The sequence below is a fragment of the Helicoverpa armigera genome, chromosome 13 (assembly GCF_030705265.1).
Source record: "Helicoverpa armigera isolate CAAS_96S chromosome 13, ASM3070526v1, whole genome shotgun sequence".
Classification (NCBI taxonomy): Eukaryota; Metazoa; Arthropoda; class Insecta; order Lepidoptera; family Noctuidae; genus Helicoverpa; species Helicoverpa armigera.
In genome coordinates this window covers 10,644,290-10,664,514 of record NC_087132.1, presented here as the reverse complement: position 1 = coordinate 10,664,514, position 20,225 = coordinate 10,644,290, and the positions used below count along the sequence as shown (strand labels likewise).

At 36.7% G+C, this 20,225-nt stretch overlaps 1 protein-coding gene across 1 annotated transcript; it reads right to left on the bottom strand.

Annotated features, from left to right (window-relative positions):
• Positions 1–46: 46 nt before the first annotated feature.
• Positions 47–20,223, bottom strand: LOC110379133 (phosphopentomutase). The gene is made up of 12 exons (XM_064037435.1): positions 19,993–20,223; positions 18,704–18,871; positions 17,200–17,291; positions 12,402–12,647; positions 11,615–11,834; positions 11,077–11,261; positions 10,425–10,630; positions 9,774–9,895; positions 9,120–9,296; positions 1,603–1,699; positions 1,063–1,216; positions 47–555 (listed from the first exon to the last, which is right to left on the bottom strand). The coding sequence occupies exons 1-12, from the start codon at positions 20,059–20,061 to the stop codon at positions 462–464; spliced, it is 1,830 nt and encodes a 609-aa protein (XP_063893505.1). The 5' UTR covers positions 20,062–20,223; the 3' UTR covers positions 47–461.
• Between the last annotated feature and the right edge of the window lie 2 nt (positions 20,224–20,225).

The window sequence follows — 20,225 nt, the reverse complement described above, 5'->3', positions numbered from 1 at the left end:
GTGCACCTATTTACTCACTGGAATATATTTTTAGAAAACAATCACAGTCCGGAATGCTTTTGATATATTTCTTTGGTAGTAAATATCTTATTCTAAAATTGAGTTAGTATAAAATAAATCCGTTTACAAAATGTAATAATTACCACAGTATGTCTTACTTAAAATGAGAATAAGTATTAAAATCGATAGTATTCCCTGACAAAGCTTTTTAAACATTTACTTCAAAAACATTTATTTATTACGAAAAGTAATTAAACACTTTTTAGACACTGGTAACATCAAAAAACAGAATACAAAAGAGTATGCATTAAAAAAAGTATCGATACATCGACTACACCACTAATCTTATCTTTAGTCGATTATTGCAATAGTCGAATAACATTTTCAAATCTGGAATGTTCCGAGTTCTTTATTCAAAATGTTCAAAATCTCGAAGGTATTGTTAAAGTCAAATCTTCTGTTTAGCCTAATAGGCCATTTTCTCTGGGTTGCAGTAATTCTTCTACAAATGCCTTCACCATTACTTTCAGTTTGGCGTTCATTGATTCTTGTTCACTGTAAAAAAGGAAATACATGGATGTAGTACGTAAAGGATGTAAAGGAGCTCGTGGCACAGTACTCGTGGCTCGAGTAAAAGCCGCATGGTCGATCGATCATAGTACGGTCATCGATATAAGCAAAGCTTGTCGCGATCGGCTCTTATATGGGTTTCGATTTCCTGATTTCCTCCGAATTTTGGAATGGACTTTAGTCTTTAGCAGTCGCTACGGGCTACGGTTAGTCAGCAGAAGCCGAAAAGTTTGACAACCAGTCTTATGAAGCAATATGCCTGGGTAACTGGGTTGGGGAGGTCAGATAGGCAGTTGCTAAATGTAAAATACTAGACCGGGCCCGTTTAGGCGGAATCTGACTCCAACATTTTTGGAAAATATTGTATATATGATGATGAGCTCCTACAGGTAGATGTATTTCTATTTTCCGATTATCTATGTAATCTCAAAATATTTTTAAATATTATTTAGACGCAGAACAAAATCCTTATTTTTTAGCAAGTGTCCTCACCTCCTACTCTTAGCCTCACACACCAGCTCGGAGTAATACTTGAGCTTGGGCTCAGTGCCGCTGGTGCGGACAGTGACGGTGAGGCCGTTGCTGCAGCGGAAGATTATCATCTCGCCCGACGTGTAGTCCTGGTCTAACCCGGTGCCTAGGACATCTGCAAACGATGGGAACAATATTTAGAAAAGCTTCTTTTAAAATAATTAGCATGGATGATAATATTGATGATTTTTAGTTACATTGATCCAAGGTTTGAGTCTGGTGGATAAAGAGGGGAAGTAGACATAGTGGTATAATCAATTTGTAAAAATAATTGTCACAGCATTGCGTCACGGAGATCGGAATATACATAATTTAGCGATTAAATTATATTAATACTTATTACAAAGAGGAAAGAATTGACTGTGTTTGCCCCGGGTGACATAAGTTACTTTTTCATTCGGATACAGGAAGACTTACCCCGGGCGGGACGCGAGTGAAACCGCAAGTAACATCTAGTTATTTATAATGCCATCCTTCTCATAGAAAAGATTAGCTACTTACTCAAGTGCGCTTCTCCGTTGACATTTTCAGGAATTTTAACGCCGGCTGTGAAGTCGTTAATGTAAACGATCTCGCATTCACCCACTTTCTTGGGGTACTGGAAATACAAAAAAAAAATAGCTCAGAATTTATTTTTATTTAGCTTAAAAAACCATACTATTTTTAAAAACTACACTTGGAATGGGCAACTAGAATCAAACTTATTTATACATTTTGCCGTTCTTAAGTACTTGTAAAGGCCTAAATTAAATTAATGATTTGACTGAATGAAAATTCAACCACTCCCCAGTAGTCCCAGTATACAAATTAGCGTATTTAACCACAAGAAATGTAATACATAAATACATATATATTATATATCCTGGTCGAAAATCGTTGCAAATCCTTATATACAACATGTAACGTAATTAACGCACACCCTCAAACACCCCAATTAGAATATTATGTTATAATCATAATACATTCACTGAATTTTTAATTTAACATGTATATGCATTGTTATTTACTAAATTAATTATATCAATTCTTGGAGAACTGTTTGGTCATACTACTACGCACGCAAATATCGCGCCGCGCGCCGCTCGACTCGACACAACATAACGAAACTACGGAAAAAGCCGACAATACACGAAGTCTTATTACTTTGAGTTAAGCTTTGGTTTCCTAGGAAAGCGGTGCCGTCATATAGCGACCGTAATACAGCGGTGAAAGACATCACCAGAACGTTGTCTATGTAAACAAAATGGGGCGGTTTCCTAGAGAGCGGTAACTGACGCCGTAACTTCAAAAAGCGGTGCCGCCATTTGCATGACGGCCGTCTTGACGGTGTCAGATAGTTTGGTGAATGTTTTATTGAAAGCGGTGAAGCTTTTTTAAAACGTATTTGTGTTTTTTTTTTCGGAACAACGTCAAAAATTTGTTACAACTCTTGGAGCAGCGAGGACGACGAAATTTTAATAGATTTCGTTCGAAACCACGAAGGCAATATCTAACATAAAAAGTAAAGATTATAGAAAAGTCAACTAAACAGAATTGGTGTTGTGAAATTTGAGAAATATTAAATAAAACAGGTTAGTAAGTATGATACAACTAACAAAAAGTTCATGACGGTGTGTTAAAACGGCCGTGGAACTTTCCACATGTAATCACCGTAAAGATGACCGTCTATTTGCGTCCGTAATAAGACGGCCGCTATATGACGGCACCGCTTTCCTAGGAAACCCAAGCTTTACGGTCTATTTGAATTTGTTTTGACTGTACAGGGTTAATATGACAATAATTTCCGTAGTTTTAATTATTTTTGGGATAAAAAATTACCTATATTAAAAAGGGAACAAATATAATGACCACCATAAAATGCTTTGATACCCTTAGTTTTGCAACCAGAAAAATCTACTGAACACCAGAAAAATAAAGTCTAAAAATGTAATAGTACCAGCTATTTTAGTCACGACTCCACTTTAAATTGTATTCGACCACCAAAGGATGATGGGTAAAATTGGCCGGTATATCCAATAAAAACCATTTGCATATCAAATGATAGCTTAGACCCTAAGCTTCATTTTTTGTTATGGGCACAACCTTGTAAACCACCGGAGAACGAAGATATGACACTTGATAGCATAGGACAGCCCATGGCTTTGAACCACTTCAGTGCGTATGGGAGGGATGTTTAAGTGCATTATTATTGTCAATCATTGTCAGAACGAGTCACAGAAGGTGTCTGTGCCCATATTTTCCAAGTTTATTGAAAAAAAAAAGATTATTTAGCAGGTAGTATTTACAACTTATGGTGTACGTATTTCGCCGTTCTGGTAAGTCTAACCGACATAACCAATGAAAATCAATTGCATATCAAATGATAGCTTATACCCTAAGCTTCATTTTTTGTTATGGGCACAACCTTGTAAACCACCGGAGAACGAAGATATGACACTTGATAGCATAGGACAGCCTAAGAACTTGAACCACTTCATTCTGTATGGGAGCGATGTTTAAGTGCATTATATTATTGTCCATATTAGTCAGAACATATCACACAAGGTGTCTGTGCCCATATTTTCCGAGTTTATTGAAAAAAAAAAGATTATTTAGCAGGTAGTATTTAGGGGAGAGTGGGGGAATTGCGGACGCGGGGTAAAAACGGACTAGCATGTATCTACTCACTCCTTCCCCCCGCAGCAGCCCGGTGCTGTCATCTGTTTCTTTAAGCCATTTTAGTGCCACGCAAAAACTTACGACAGCCGGCTGCGCACAGTTTGAACGGTAGGTAATTTTTTTTAAAAAAGTGCATAATGATCTAATTTTCAGTGTTTTTCAATTCAAGGGAGAAGTCTGTATACTAAGTGTTGGTAAAAAGTGATATTTTCTATGGATAGCTTTGTCAATGGGGTTTGCAGCGCCAATGTTTGTTTTTATGGAACGTTTTCATAACTTAAAAATTTCTCTCTTTGATTTAAAAATACCCAGTTAGGTTAATTGCGGACAAGCCTCGTGGGGTAAATACGTACGTCCGCAATTACCCCTAATTCGAAACTATTATGAAATTAATCAATAACTACTCATTTTTAAATGCCTCGGAAATATATGTTATAAGAAAAAAATCGAATCATTACAAAAAGCTGTACAAGAAATAAAAAACCCGTGGATAACTTTTCGTTAGGCGGAAGAAAAATATGGTATTGCCAGAGCTGGGTATTTGTTTGACAAAGTGAAAAATGGCAGTGTTTCTACAATACCAAAGAGAGGATAAAATCCGTTTTTAACGAAATGCAAGAAAACTAACTTAAAATCTTGATTAGAATGTTGATGTTGAAATGTTGATTACTTTTGCATTTATTGTCAGGAAGTGATCCTCCCACCGAAGACTGGATTATGTGTTGAAAGTGTGGGTAACAAGTGGGCTCATGAGAACTGCACTGCAGGAAGTTCTTCTAAAGACTTTTGCCAGTGATTTTTGCTAGGTCCACCTAGTCCGTAAATACCCCATGCTGTCCGTAATTAACCCAGGGTCAGTCCGAATTTACCCCGAGGGCTACGGGTAAATACGGACTGACAAGGTTTTGTTTTTGCTAAAAATATTATATTTATTGATTGGTCTCGTATAAAAAGTATAATTGATTTTGTAGACAAATAACTAAAGATTGATAATTAATAAAGACCGACTGATTTTTACTAATAGGACGAATGTTGTGCGTTATTTCCCTTCAGCGTCCGCAATTCCCCCACTCTCCCCTACAACGTATGGTGTACGTATTCCACCGTTCCGGCGAGTCTAACCCTTATATCCAATAAAAACCATTCGCATATCAAATGATAGCTTATACCCTAAGCTTCATTTTTTGTTATGGGCACAACCTTGTTAACCACCGGAGAACGAAGATATGACACTTGATAGCATAGGACAGCCCATGGCCTTGAACCACTTCATTTTGTATGGGAGGGCTGTTAAGTGCTTTATATTATTGTCAATATCAGTCAGGACGTGTCACAGAAGGTGCATGTGTCCATATAAAAAAAGAAAACAGTTGGTGTAACTATTCCGCTGTTCCAGTGACTTTAACCGGCATAGCCAATAATATCCATTTGCACATGAAATGATAGCTTATACCCTAAAATTCAATTTTTGTTATGGGTGGAACATTGTTAACCACCGGGGAAAAAAGATATCAGTCCTGTAAGCCTACGACTGCCTAGTGAATTAAACTACATTGGCAGGGATATAAGGAAAACCTATCTTTTTATTACAAATAACGTAGCTTTTCCACCACTGAAAGATTTTTCAAATCAGTTCAGTCAAGTTCAGAGCCCATTTAATGCAAATACTTGTCGTGAGTACTTGCACAGACATCATCTAATGGCCAGGATAATATATCTTGCTTTGAAATATACGAGGGCTGCCTTTTAAGTTGTGTCGTTTGAAATAAGTATAGATATTCCAATGTGTTATTACCGTTTATTATTTTTTTAAGAATACTTAGCGAATTTTAATGTACTTTTGCATGCATTCAAACCAGTTTTTAAATATTTATTCCATTCCAAAGTGGGGGTAGTCAAAACGGCCGATTTGTATACGTCAACAGCTTCTTCAGGTGTGCTGAAAGGTAGCCCACGAAGAATTTTCTTAATTTTGATTAATGTAATAAAATCATTAGTGCTTAAGTTAGAGCTGTAAGGTGGATGATCCAATATTTCAACATTTTGTTAACTCAAAAACATCAGTGTTTGGCGGGCGGTGTGCGAACTTGCACTGTCATGGTGCAGTATCATTCCACGTCTTGGATATTTTTTTCTAAATTCGGTGATGACTTTTGGTAATCAAACAGTGGTAGACGAGTCAGCGGTAACCGTCTCGCGATATTTTAGTACAATAGTGGCGACACGATCACCCTTTGGCCAAAAACGGGGTAACCATTTTTTTTAAGTGCTTTGCGAGCGTACGGCTTTGGTCGGTTTTGGCTCGTTTTGGAAGACCTAGACAGCTGACTGCTGCTTAGAATCCGGATCGTAAGCATATATCCAGGACTCGTTGCCACTAACTATATCATAGACCTGCTTTGACTCTCCTCAGTCGTATCGTTGCAGAGTTTAACGTCACCAACTTGCTCGGGCTGTTTCTTGGTCGTCGCTAAGAAAATGTGGTATCCAAGGAGAGATCATCTATCTTACGCCAAGTTCTTTATGTAGGATATTTATGACTGTGGTCCCTGAAATGCCCACGGGTGCCTCTATTTCACCATATGCTACATGTTCGTCTGCGAGGATTAGCTGCCGCACAGCCTCGATATAAACTTGCATCATGGCGGTTTTTGGACGACCTTCACGTGGCTTGTCACTGAAGCTAGAGTGCCCAGGTTGAAATTCTAAATATCAGCGTGCTGCGGTCCCAAGGAATGGTGCTACATAACTAAATACAGAACTAATCTCTTTCTAGCATTGAAGTCGCGAAAATCCCCTTTTAAAGTAGTAGAAAATTATCGCACTGAAATTTTCCTTACACATTTCCATTTTTGCAACCGACCTGTCACCTTTGAATGGACGAAACAATAAAACTATTCGACCTATTTAAAAACATTATTTTGTTTTCGAATTCTAAATTCAAAAAGATTCAAATAGCATATATATTTTCTTTTAATAATCGCGGGAGGTTACCAAACGACAGAACTTAAAAGGCAGCCTTACGTAATCCTGTGGAATTAGAGATGTGCTGGCATCAATCTATCATCATCAATGACTGTCGACTGTCCTGGCTAACAAGCCTGATGTGCCATATGATGAGAACTCTGTGAAATCTGACAAACAACTTAAATAACTTTATTCTACTGATTAAATCGGACTTGACCACCCGTTTGGTTACTATTTGTGCATCACTACATAGTATAAGACAAAGTCGCTTTTTCAGTCCTTTTATCCCTACGTCCCTATGAAAGCTTAACTCTTCCAAACTACGCAACAGATTTTAATGCAGTTTTTTAATATGTCGGAGGCGAACATCAAGGATGGCACTATCGTCCGACATCAGTTAGGGTAATGAAGCAAAGAGATAACTCAAAGAAACTCAAACACTCACACTCAAAAGTCAAACGTTTATTCAAATTAGTCAGAACAAAAGACAGCCCCCAAAACGCCCGCCCTTCGCCACTTCCTATGTGTTTTGGCTTGGGGAGAAGAAGTGGCGGAACAAACTCCCCAGCAACACATGTCTGTCTGTTAGGTTAGAAGAACCTTTACACTTTAATTTCAAAAGACACTTTACACACTTTACAATATGGATCTACAACAGTACTACAACACTAGGCAATAACACTAGGTACACTACACGTAACGAAAGGCAGTATCGAGATGTGCGCAGCACGACGACTCGACCAAGACTGAGCTCCGCGGACGCCACGCCGACCACCACGACTCTGCCAAGCGCGCCAAAATGTTGTTTCACCGGAAACGCCACCAGAGGGCGCGCTTGCGTGACGTTTAGTGTCCGTACTATTGACAGTCTCCGACAAATATATTATTCTATTCAAAGATAGAGTGATTGAAGAGGAAGGTTTGTATGTGTAATAACATTCGTTAAATAGTGAGTAAATACTGTTTTCCCGTGCGAAGCTGGGGTGGGTCGCTACTTTTGTAATAATTCGACAACCCAGGGCCGACTATCCTGGTGCCGCAGAACGAGGATATGTTATCTCCAATAATGGAAATAATATACGGTGGTAGAAGTAAAAGTTTTTATGTTTTGTTTTGCTATTAAAACAATTATGCCTAGTTAAGACCGATTTTAATTGATAGTCTACCCTAGGCTTATTTAAATAAGTGATGAGTTGACGAAAATACATCATACAATGATTTTTCCTACTATGGATCTTATTTTAACATAAAAAAAAACGGTGCAAAAAGTATAAATCTTTTGTGCCCGACTGTACTTATTTCCGGTAGATTCTTGACATGAACTGTTTTATTTCAGTAACTGTAGGGTATAAGCAATAATCTAATATACATTAGAACTTTATTGGTTATCAGGCCAGGGTTCATACAAAATTACCCATCATCCTTTAGTAAATGATCACCAACTCTTGACGACCAAATTAATGTATTATTTTTGCCTAAATAAGTCACTGTGATTGCCATAAAATGTAGGCTTATTATCAAATAAAGTATTATGATGCCATATTAAGTTATGTGTCCGGCTTGCAATGCATGCGTGAGTGTCAGTATGACGAGTGACAGGGGAAAATGGAAGAAAATGACATATTGCGCCGACCCCAAGTAAAATTGGGAACAGGGCAGGAGAAAGAAGAAGAAGAATGTGTTTCTCAATACACTCCCTCGAAAACACACTCTTATCGCACTGTTTAGAGGCATGCAATAGACAATTTTCCACCCTAGTGCAGGAAAAGGGTCCCCATAATGTTATTACATTTATTGTATCAGGCCGAACTTATTTTTTTGGAGTCAGTTTACTTAAACAGGATAGCAAGATGTAAAAACTTTGATTATCATTTTATATTAAAACGCTGGTATAATTTTGATGATCATTCACTACTTTTGGTGATCATTTACTACTTTTGGGATAACAATGATTTATTTGGACTCATTTTGCTTAAATAGGATAGCAGAATGTAAAAACTTTGGTTATCATTTTACTTTAAAATGGTGGTTTAATTTTGGTGATCATTTACTATTTTTGGCTTGCGCATGATTTATTTTGGAGTAATTTCACTTAAATAGGATAGCAAAGTGTTAAAACTTTGGTTATCATTTTACATTAAAATGCGAGTTTCATTTTGGTGATCATTTACTATTTTTGTCTGCTATTTGTTACTATTTCTGGTGATCAGTTAAACATAAGCCTATTAAAAATGATATAAATCGATTCAGTAAACGATTCTGAACAAACTAATTTCAGGATGTGCGTTAATTAAGTTACATGTTGTATATTTTTTACTTTAATTTAATTATTAGTGTAATATGTATGTAAATTTCCTAAAATAAATTATTATTTAATATAATTGAAATCTCACCTCTCCCGGAGCTGTATAATTCCTGATTCTTCTGAATATCTTCTGTATGGTAGCTTGTTCGTGACAGATGTAGTAACTGTTGTCAGTCACGTGGTACCCGTACTGTGCGTACAATGCGTACAGCTGCTGTAAGACTGATGAACCGGAGAGGTATAGGTGGGAGGCTAGAGATGCTACCTGTGGAGAGAAATTAAATTATTTATTTTAAAAGATAAACATTGAAAGGTTATGGGAAAAATTAAGATGCAATTTAACTGGTTACTTTACAAAACTTTATTTCGATATCACGTTGTCAGCAATACACATACACCAGTGATAAGTGAAGGAAACTGTCACTTTACAATATTCATAAAGAAAGCAGTTTTGAGTTTATATTCTAGAAAAATGGAACATCACTGTTACAGCCTTTCTCAATATTCTATCTATCTTTTATTTTGTTCACTAGAGATAGGAATGTGACATTACTAGTGTGGGGCAAATGTGAAAAAGCTATATTCAAGAGCATATTATTTTGAGGAAAAGGTGTGTAAGTATGCATATCAAGAACATACGTACACACACTTACAAACTTTCGTAGTTACAATATTTATATATTTCTAGCACTAAAGAATTATATTTAAATTCAATGATAGGTACTATAAAACTTATAGTTACCTGTACAGCAGCAGAAACTCCGTCTTTCTCCGGCACGCGATGATCACACATGTAGCCGATGGCCTCTTCAAACGCGAACAGAGGCACTTTGTTCTGCTGAGCCAATAGTAGTGTGGTGTTGCCTGAAATATTATTATTTTTATTATACAAGTATGTAGTAACTTGGCTATAGTCAGAAATCGAATTGAAGGAAAAAGGCAAAGAATAGTCAATGAGATCGGTATTAATTAATAGGATAACAGATGATTAAACGTCTTAAAAAATATTTCGATAACAGAAATAAAAACTAGTCAACCAACATTAGTATATAGAACTGGAATATTTCCCGTATGTAAAATCTTATATATATCAGACAGTACGGCTCAAAAGATTTCGCGTATGTGAAATCTTTATCACACGATACGGCTGAAAAAGCCTATAAAAACTGATTAAAAAAGCCTCAAAAAAATTAGTATAAAAAACTAAAAGACATGCGTGTCATGTATTACCATTAGAACTCAGAGCGTGTGCAAAATTTCATCTTAAGATGGGTCAAATTAAGATTCCAAGATTTTCTTACATACATAGTTACAAGTGAAGCTAATATAAGCGTGTTAAAATTAAGTAACCGCATATAGCTCAATCATACTTAAAGAAAACATAGGTACTTACCCATCCACTTAAATCCAGTAAGAGTTTCAACGAACTCCCCCCTTCCTTTAACAATAGCTCTCAACATCTTAGAACTCACAATGCTGGCCATGATATACACCTCAGACTCCGGCATGTGGTTGACCTTCTTGCAGTACTGGTCCAACAGCCACCAGCCGAGCAGAGCTCCCATCTCGTTACCGGTGAAAATGTGCCACGAATTTGTGCTGGAATTTCAAAAGGCAAGGTTTTGATTGTGGATTAAATACATCTTATCATCATATTAAACATGTGGTATTTTCTTAACTACGTTGGTTTAGGCTTCCAGTCTAAAAGGATGCAGCTGAGTACGAGTGTTTCATGGAGCTACTGCCTATCTGGTCTTCTCAACAGGCTACCTAAAACTCCCTGGTAAGACTTTCAGGCTTCCGACCGCCATAAGTTCGATGAAAGATGTTCAAATGACAGCTGGGCAGCAATTTAACATACCGAATGAGGAACTCCTTATAACGAATATTATCAATCCACTGAAACTCAGGTCGTCCAGATAACTGGGTTGACGAGGTCAGATAGGTACTCTCCTTGTAGAACACCCTTACAGTAAGCAGTCAACTGCATCCAGTTAGAAGCCAACTCCAACAAAGTTAGAAAAAGCCTATCAAAATATCCTCACCTATCATCAAACTCAGCAACAGCCAGTCTATCAGCATCAGGGTCGTTGACCAGCACCAGCTTAACCTTCTTCTCCTCAGCTAGCTGCTTGCTGAGGTTCAAGCACTCCAACTCTTCAGGGTTGGGGAATGTCACCGTTGGGAAGTCGGGGTTCGGATCCTGTTGTTCTTTTACGCTTATTGGCGCCTGGAAAATTGAGTGTTATTGAGCTTGGTGCAAAAATAGTGGGACAGTGCTATAAAATAGTAATTTGATTAAATACTTTGTATTCTTTGAGGAAAACTACTGTACCCCAAATAATTTGGGGCCTACTTCTCCCGTTTAGAAACTTCTAATATGTAGTCCTTTTCTCAAAATATGCACTCTCTCTTTGCTTTCCAAATTCAAGCCACATTTTGATAAATGTATATGAATTTTATGTGTGCTCTTACTCGATTTTTTTTTGTCAGATTGTCTGATGATAAGCCTTATAGATCCTCGTAACACCAGTCATAACTACATTTCAATAATTCAGAACCAAACCAAATAACCATACCAACCTTAAGATTAGCAGTCGCAAAAGCCTTCAGAACATACTCATAGCCGACTCCATGCATGGCACTATACACCACATCTATGGAGGCTCTCTTGTTCTCCTCCAAGACCTCAGGACTGAGGCTGATGATCGTATCCATGTATTTGTTTGTGACCTCCTCCTGGCAGTTCGTCACTAGTGGGTTGGAACGAATGTCCTTTATGTCCCAGTGTTCGTCGGGTATGCTGGAAGGTTGGAGAATTGGGTTAGGGATACGTTTTAGATCGATTTAGGATCCATGATTCGTCGAAAAAACCCGTTTATCAAAAGCTCTTTTGGGCTTTAATGTGATTTATAGTCTTCAGCTTTTAATCAAGTACCTAGTTCTAGTTGTGGGGAAAACCTAGACTATAGCTTTAAACTTCCACTGGGTCTTTAGATAGATAGATAGATAGATAGATTATTCTTTATTGTACACCAAGACACAACACAGGACATCACAACATACAAAAACACAGTATAATCGGCGGTCTTATTGCTAAATAGCAATTTCTTCCAGACAACCTTTGGATGGAGTTTATCTGTAGAATACAGTGAAAAACGGGCAGTTTAATGTTTTATCGTAATACAAAATGTAGATTTTTGTAGATTCAGCAAACTTCCCACTACCCAAATAGAAGAAAATACTTCCTACACTTCTTGAGGTGCCCCTTTTTGCCCTTTTGAGAAAACAACCAAAAACATATTCCATATAAAAATACTTTGACTATATAAATGACTCTTAGGTCACCCTTATTCATCAAAATACTCACTCCAAACACTGCATAATCTCATCCAACACATTATCATCATGGGGCGATATAATCTGGCATCCATTTCTCCAGTACACCTTATACCCGTTGTCCTCCTTGGGATTATGAGAAGCCGTCACCATGACTCCAGCGACAGAGTTGTAGAGGATCGTGCCGAATGACACCAGGGGTGTTGCGCAAACCTCGGTGAACATGTGAACAGGAATCGATGATGATATGAAGACTTTCGCTGTTAGTTCTGCGAATCTGTGAACAAAGAATTGAAAATGATAATGAATTAAAAAAAAATCGTTTGTCCCTTGAAGAGTTACTAGCTAGAAGTGCTACAGACAGATTCATATCGCTTTCAAACTTATACTTAATACCCTCTTTATTGTAATAAATTCAGCGAAATATTTTACCATTTATTGAGCAAAGATTTCTTATTCTCTTGATGAATTAAAAATGAATTGAAAATACTATCTTGTCCTGAATTCATGGTGTCTTGTTTAAGGCTTATGTTTAACTGATCACCAGATATAGTAACAAACAGCAGACAAAAATAGTAAATGATCACCAAAATGAAACTCGCATTTTAATGTAAAACTATCACCAAAGTTTTAACACTTTGCTATCCTATTAAAGTGAAATTACTCCAAAATAAATCACGCGTAAGCCAAAAATAGTAAATGATCACCAAAATTAAACCACCATTTTAAAGTAAGATTATAACCAAAGTTTTTAAATTCTGCTATCCTATTTAAGCAAAATGAGTCCAAAAAAATCATTGTTATCCCAAAAGTAGTAAATGATCACCAAAAGTAGTAAATGATCATCAAAAAAGTTTTTACATCTTGCTATCCTGTTTAAGTAAACCGACTCCAAAAAAATAAGTTCGGCCTGATAAAATAAATGTAATAAAATTATTCTGCACTAGCGTGGAAAATTGTCTATTGCATGCCTCTAAACAGTGCGATAAGAGTGTATTGAGAAACACATTCTTCTTCTTCTTTCTCCTGCCCTGTTCCCAATTTTACTTGGCGTCGGCGCAATATGTCATTTTCTTCCATTTTCCCCTGTCACTCGTCATACTGACACTCACACATGCATTGCAAGCCGGACACATAACTTAATATGGCATCATAATACTTTATTTGGTAATAGGCCTACATTTTATGGCAATCACAGTGACTTATTTAGGCAAAAATAATACATTAATTTGGTCGTCAAGAGTTGGTGATCATTTACTAAATTTGGTGGTCGAATACAATTTAAAGTGAAGTCGTGACTAAAATAGCTGGTACTATTACATTTTTAGACTTTATTTTTCTGGTGTTCAGTAGATATTTCTGGTTGCAAAACTTAGGGTATCAAAGCTTTTTATGGTGGTCATTATATTTGTTCCCCTTGTTTAATCAAGACTGCGCTCTGCATCCTTTTTTGCAATATCGCCCTTTTAACCAACACCCATATTTTATTTTAGAAGATCTAAAAATAGCTGAACAGAACAATGATCTCACAAAGCTATATAAACGCAATATGCAAACTAGCGAAATATTCTCAACTAACACGTTACACGTTAGAAATAAATTAATAGAGAGCAATTGGATCCAAGACGCATACAATTGGAACAACTGCACAAAGCTAGATAGGTAATATGGCTGGTTTCAATTGATTGAAATGAAGTGCTTATTGCCAATTATTTATTGGTAATGTCGTAATTAGCCTTTTACACTTGGAACTGTATTAAATATTACATGATTCATATGAAAAACTGTTAATAAGTTACTTGGAGCTTGACATTTTATTTTACACTATTGCTTTTAGCGATTAAAAAAAATATCCCACAACCTTACTCGATAACTGGAGTATCTAACAGTGAAATAATTATTTAAATTGGTGCAGTAAGTAGTTCCTGACATTGCTGAGAGCGCGTTGAAGCAAACCAACTGTTTAGTTTTTAAAAAATTGGTATGGATAATTTCACCATGTTCACCTTTATTGCGAGATGTCTCAATTACAGATGAATGATTATTATCCATATCTGTGGTTTCAATAAATCTCAATTATATGACCTACGATGTACTAGTTTTTATTACGATAGTAGGTCAAATCAAGGTATCGATCGTGTGACATGCAAGAACTGACTCCCACGGCGAGGCGACTTCGACGAAACCGCATAATAACACATTTGAATACCGACTTCAATCGTAATCGATGGCACGACAGACACTCTTTACGTTGTTTTGTCTGAAACTCTACTTATGAAGTTCAGATTTCAGTTCCGCCAGTTTTACTCATCAGGAAAGAACACACCTTCAGAGGTAGTTGTTTTCTGCCTGGCCTTTTCGCAAACTACTTATGTTTTGGCCGGCATCCAGCCTAACCAGATGCAGTTGAGTTACCAGTGCTTTACATGGAGCGACTGCCTATCTAAACTTCGTAACCCAGTCCCCCGGAAGAACTTGGGATATGGTGTAGTTACAGGTTTCTAGCTACACGTAACGGCCCCCAAGGCTGTCCAAACGATAGCAGGGACTCATAAATTTACCGCGCCCTCCGAAACACGGAGGAACTGTTCATTACATAATAAGTACTTACATATAAACTGTAAATCTTTACACATTTGTACTCTATCGTACACAAGTCAGTGTATTTACGTTAACATAACTCAATAAGACATAAATAACCACAGTAACGACACTAGAGCAAACAAAAGCCTGTCGTGATCGCATCATTATTGTTCTATTGCTTGCAAATGACGCGAAGATCATTATCTACTTACCTACGTATTTATCGCTTCAAAAGCAAGCCGTAAATTACTGCAGTTCTTAATGACTGGTATTGAACACCGTGACCTGCTTAGCCTTTTCGCATCTACATTTTAATATCTTTTTAATTCAGGGGATATAGGAGATTTATTAATGACCCCTCCCAATTTTAGGTGGATCGGTTGAAAACCCTACCCTTGTTTCGCTTGGAGACTTTTGTGTTCCAGGGTTTAGGCAACTTTTTTAGCAATCCCGCAACCGTAGTAATTTGTTGTAGTTGAAGTTTATTTGGTGGGAAATCTTCACTGACTAAAACCCACCATGTTCCTTCTTAAGCCATTCATGTACCAGGGGTCGTGGCAATTCTTTCTTTTAAGAACTCTCGCAGCCCATTTGTAGCATACCTTACCGACATATTTCTTCTAACTAAATTCAAATGAATGCTAAATGCAATATTAACATCGCTTGACTGCTTATCTGAATTCAAAACCCGTGAATGGCTTGATACGCCATGCTTTAAGTGAGACTAGGTAGTTTGTATATAGGAATATTGGTTAGGTACGCATCTACAAACAACGATACATATTTCAATATTTATAGGCATATACCTACGAACTATTTGAAATCAAATGCTGATTAGATTGCGCCATTATTCTTCACCAAAGTTAAATGTACTTCGCTAGTGCATAATATCACGGAATATTCAAGTAATTTGCCGCAATTTCAGCAAATTGCCAAGGGAAAGAACAATTGCATAAAATTGTTACTAACTTAATAAGAATGCAATTTAATTAACCGATTAAGTAATAGAGCTGACATTGAATACCAACCTATTTTTCCGACTATCATAATGCAATAATGTAAGGGCTTACGTAAAGCTTACGATAAAAGGATTAAGCTATCCTCCATTAAAATCGCCCTGATGAAACATTTACGAAAATTACTTATTAAGTTTCGTCATGTCTATCTGTACCTAGGTATCAGTATGTTTGCGTATCTAGATTATCATCATAATCTTCCTTTTGCCCTAAAGTACAAATGAAAAGAAATCGTTTATTTTGCAAGTTGGACATTGCATCACTTTTCGGCATTTCCTAACTGATTGATCCCTGAGAAGAAACGCCGAAACAAACTCAAGGGTCATAGTCTCTTTTAAAGTCCAAACATAATATTATGTGTGAGTGTCACCATGTACGCGATACCTAACTACTTATCCCAATTTAGGTGTCGGCGCGGCATGATTTCATCAGTTTTTTTTTATTTGACGTTATCTACCACAAAAGCTTTGAGTGATAATTATGCAAAAATATCGTAACCTCTAAATCCATGCCATATTGTGACCTGCTCATGTATATCTGAATTGTTATTTGGCTAAAACCAGAATCAGCTTGGTTTAAATTAACGGGTCAATAAAATCATATTCGCGGCCGTCATAGGATAAAATTCTTGAACAATATGTGCGATAGGGACCAGTACCGCAGTTCTGTGTTGGGCTTTGCTTTTAGGATATTTAGAGGAAAATAAATATTATTTATTAGTAGCTGTGAGGCTACATGACCAACCAATGTCCTGTACCTACCAGACAGCTATAAAGAATGAATGCTATGATTAAATTCTGAAGAAAAACTCGGTTCAATTCAGACAAAACTAAGCCGATACAGACGAGCGCAAATAATCCAAGAGTTTCACAAATAATTTAAAACAAATATTTGCGTTTCAACGACTATTGACCCGATGTGACATCACGATAGTTTACATTTATTTGATAACAACAATTTAGCGGCCCACTGTTGGTGGTATGACACGATGGTCTTGTCGATTGGGACTGTTCCAGATTTCGTGACGTCATCATCTGATTATCAGGGGCGATATTTTAAATTCCTATAGCTTGCAATAAAAAAAAAACTGCCGATCGTGGTGGGTAAAAATCTGTCTGTAGGTACGTTAAATAAAGACTGTTTCTATCACTGAAATTCTTGAAGAGTTATTTAGGGGTTTTTGCTAATTATCATTTAGGAAAGCTTCGATTTGTGATACAAAAAACTCACCTTTTACTGTTGTATCTGCCATCGAAGCCGATGACCACTCCGTTCTGAATCTGACTCGGGTTGCAGACCTTCTTTACGTATGAACAAAGGCCCTGTAAATAAAAACGACTTTGTATATAGGCACCTGCAGATCTCATTAAATGTATACTAGAATTTGAAACCATGGTGATATCGAAAGTGGTCAAGTTAAAAGAAACTTTCCAAAAACTGGCCAAGATGAGTTGAACCCGCACAGTAGGGATTCCGTAGGTACCATTTTTAATGGCCAAAAATTATCCTTTGTAGTATGGGAGCCGTTTTAGTGCTATATTAAATAATCGCCATTTCATTAAAGTTGTCTCAAAAGAGCTTCAGCGTGTTGGCTTCGGCCCCACGTTCGCCTCCCAAAAATCCGGGACTCTGTAGTCCCGAGATCAGAAAGAGACATACATTTATAATATTATAAATTGGAGTAATAGTTATTTTCGACTGGTTCTTTAGCCATATTGCATACGATGTTTGATGGACCTATCTGAAAACCTATGGAAATATTAACAGACTGTTTATTTGGGATTTGTACCATTTTTGAACTTAACACAAATAAACATTATCTCCATATATGGAAGGTCAAGTGGAAGGCCATTATTCGACCATTATTCGATAAGCTATCGCACTTGAATACCTCCCGTAGCGCTATAATGTACTAAGTATATCACTTGTATTATGTAAGCATATACTATTATAATAAGAATAATCGATTAAAAGCAAAGGTACACAAAGAGCTCGAGAAGGAGCAAAGATGGGTTTAAGTCAGTAACCACGTTAATACATTTAAATGTGATCTTAAAAAAAACGTGGTTTAGTACCAGGTTTAGAGCATTGACTTTGTTCGAGAGATGGTTTTACCGCATTTTATAATAAGAGAACAGCCTGACACTCCCTCACGCTGCACCCACTGATCATCGGGAAGCACAATCTGATGATTTCCCACCTCATAAAAATTATCGATGTTAGAGGTATAGTGCAATAATATCTGTTTGTTGCTAGTACATATCAATGTGTTTTGTTTACTGTACTGCTTTATCTTATCTATGATATTACACATTACAAATTGACTTATTACTATTACATCTGACGTGTCCTGAACGAAATTTGTTATTACGAGGAATTTAAGCACTAGCGTAGGCCTAAGTTCATTGACATCAAGACATCAGTTTTCTTAAAACAATAATTTGCAAACAGTTGTTTTAAGGAAAACAGACATTATTAGGGGCCTTGGGCCTAGTATATTTATGTTTTAATCACACAGGTAGTCAGAAGCCAGTAAGTCTGACAACCAGTCTTACCAAGCACTACTACGTTGCCCGGGTAACGGGGTTGATGAGGTCAGATAGGCAGTTGCTCCTTGTAAAACACTGGTACTCAGCTGCATCCAGTTAGACTGAAAGCCGATCCCAACACAGATTTTAGTAACTATTATTTAACTTTTAGGCAGTAAATAGCTATAAATTGATTTCTTTCATACCTGAGCAGTCTGCAACACGACAACATCATTCATGGCCTTATAACCAGCTCCCATGCGCCCGCGCAGGCCCGCTGTGCCAAACTTCAGCCGCTGCAGCATACACCCACGAAGTTTATCCCATCGAGCATTTGAGATGTCATCGAGAACCTCCTTACGTGTAGTTGGATTCTGCGCAAAGGTTATTGTGGTCATATTAAATGGTGGGAATGTAGTAATGAGTAATTATAAATGTTTGTTCTTTGTTATTAAAAACATATGTACCTACACTAAGTGTGAGACTAATCAATTTTCCCATACTATAAGTTAATTTGAAATATAGCAAATGCCTTTAGAATTTTCTTTACATTAGGTACTAAGCTCATGGGAGCAACCATTGCAAATCAATTGTTTTTAAAGTGTGTAAATAAAGCCCATAGGCTATAGGCTAGGACTGGGACAGTTCTAGCTCAGGGGAGGCATACATGCAGCAGTGGACGGTAATGGGCTGATATTATGATGATGAAACCCATCACTGCTTATGTTTCAGAAACATTATTGCGTAGTTAACAGTACATCTTACTTTATAATTTGAAGAGACAAAATGTCTTGTTAAAAATAAAATTGATGGCCACGATTCTTTTTAAAAGTCCATTCTGTGGAAATGGCACAAATTAGAATTTTCTCTCATTATGTTAAGAATATGCAGATAATAAGCAGCCTACGTTCTTTTTCAGGCTCTTGAATATATCTCATTGAAATTGGTTCAGTAATTTAGGCTTAATAGACAGACAGAGCAACTTTTGCATTTATAATTTTAGTAATCATTTCATCATAAGTAATGCAATTGCTACTGAGTACTGACATGATAATATTGATGTTACCAAAAAAAGCTTGAAACTAGCTGTTTAAAAGTATTGTTAACTAAAGCATAATTTGATATAATATAATAGTGTAAGTACACATTAAAAAAAGTAGGAATTTTCTTTCATATTTTTACAAATAAACTACATACTTAGGAACCACAATAGTCTAAGAAGTATGTGAGCGGTAAGTTAATAACTTAATATGTTAAAATATTTATAGATATTGAGTCATAATTAGGTCTGCAGAGTTTAATCATTAAACCTAATGATTAAATTATGCTATTTATATCTGCAGACAGGTGATTTTTTGCTGTAAACAGTACGAAAATTTTCCATGACCGGCATAACAACATTTAATGAGGTTCACAATAATACGTGACATGTCAAGGACGACTGACCGCAATATATTGCATTTTTTTTTAATTCTGTATATTGTAAAGCACAAACCTTATCGTGTTTCAGCCAAGAATTTACAGCGGCGTCTAATTTCGCATCTCCACTGTCACAGACAGACATTTTATTCAAGATTTTTACACAAATACAGTTATTCACAGAGCGAACAGTATTTAACACTGTTCGGAATTTGAACCACTCAAACAATTCGAAGAATTCGTTCTCGAGAAGTTCGCTGAAACGTATAGCGCGTCAGCTTCCGGACTTCACACAGAATTTACTGCAGG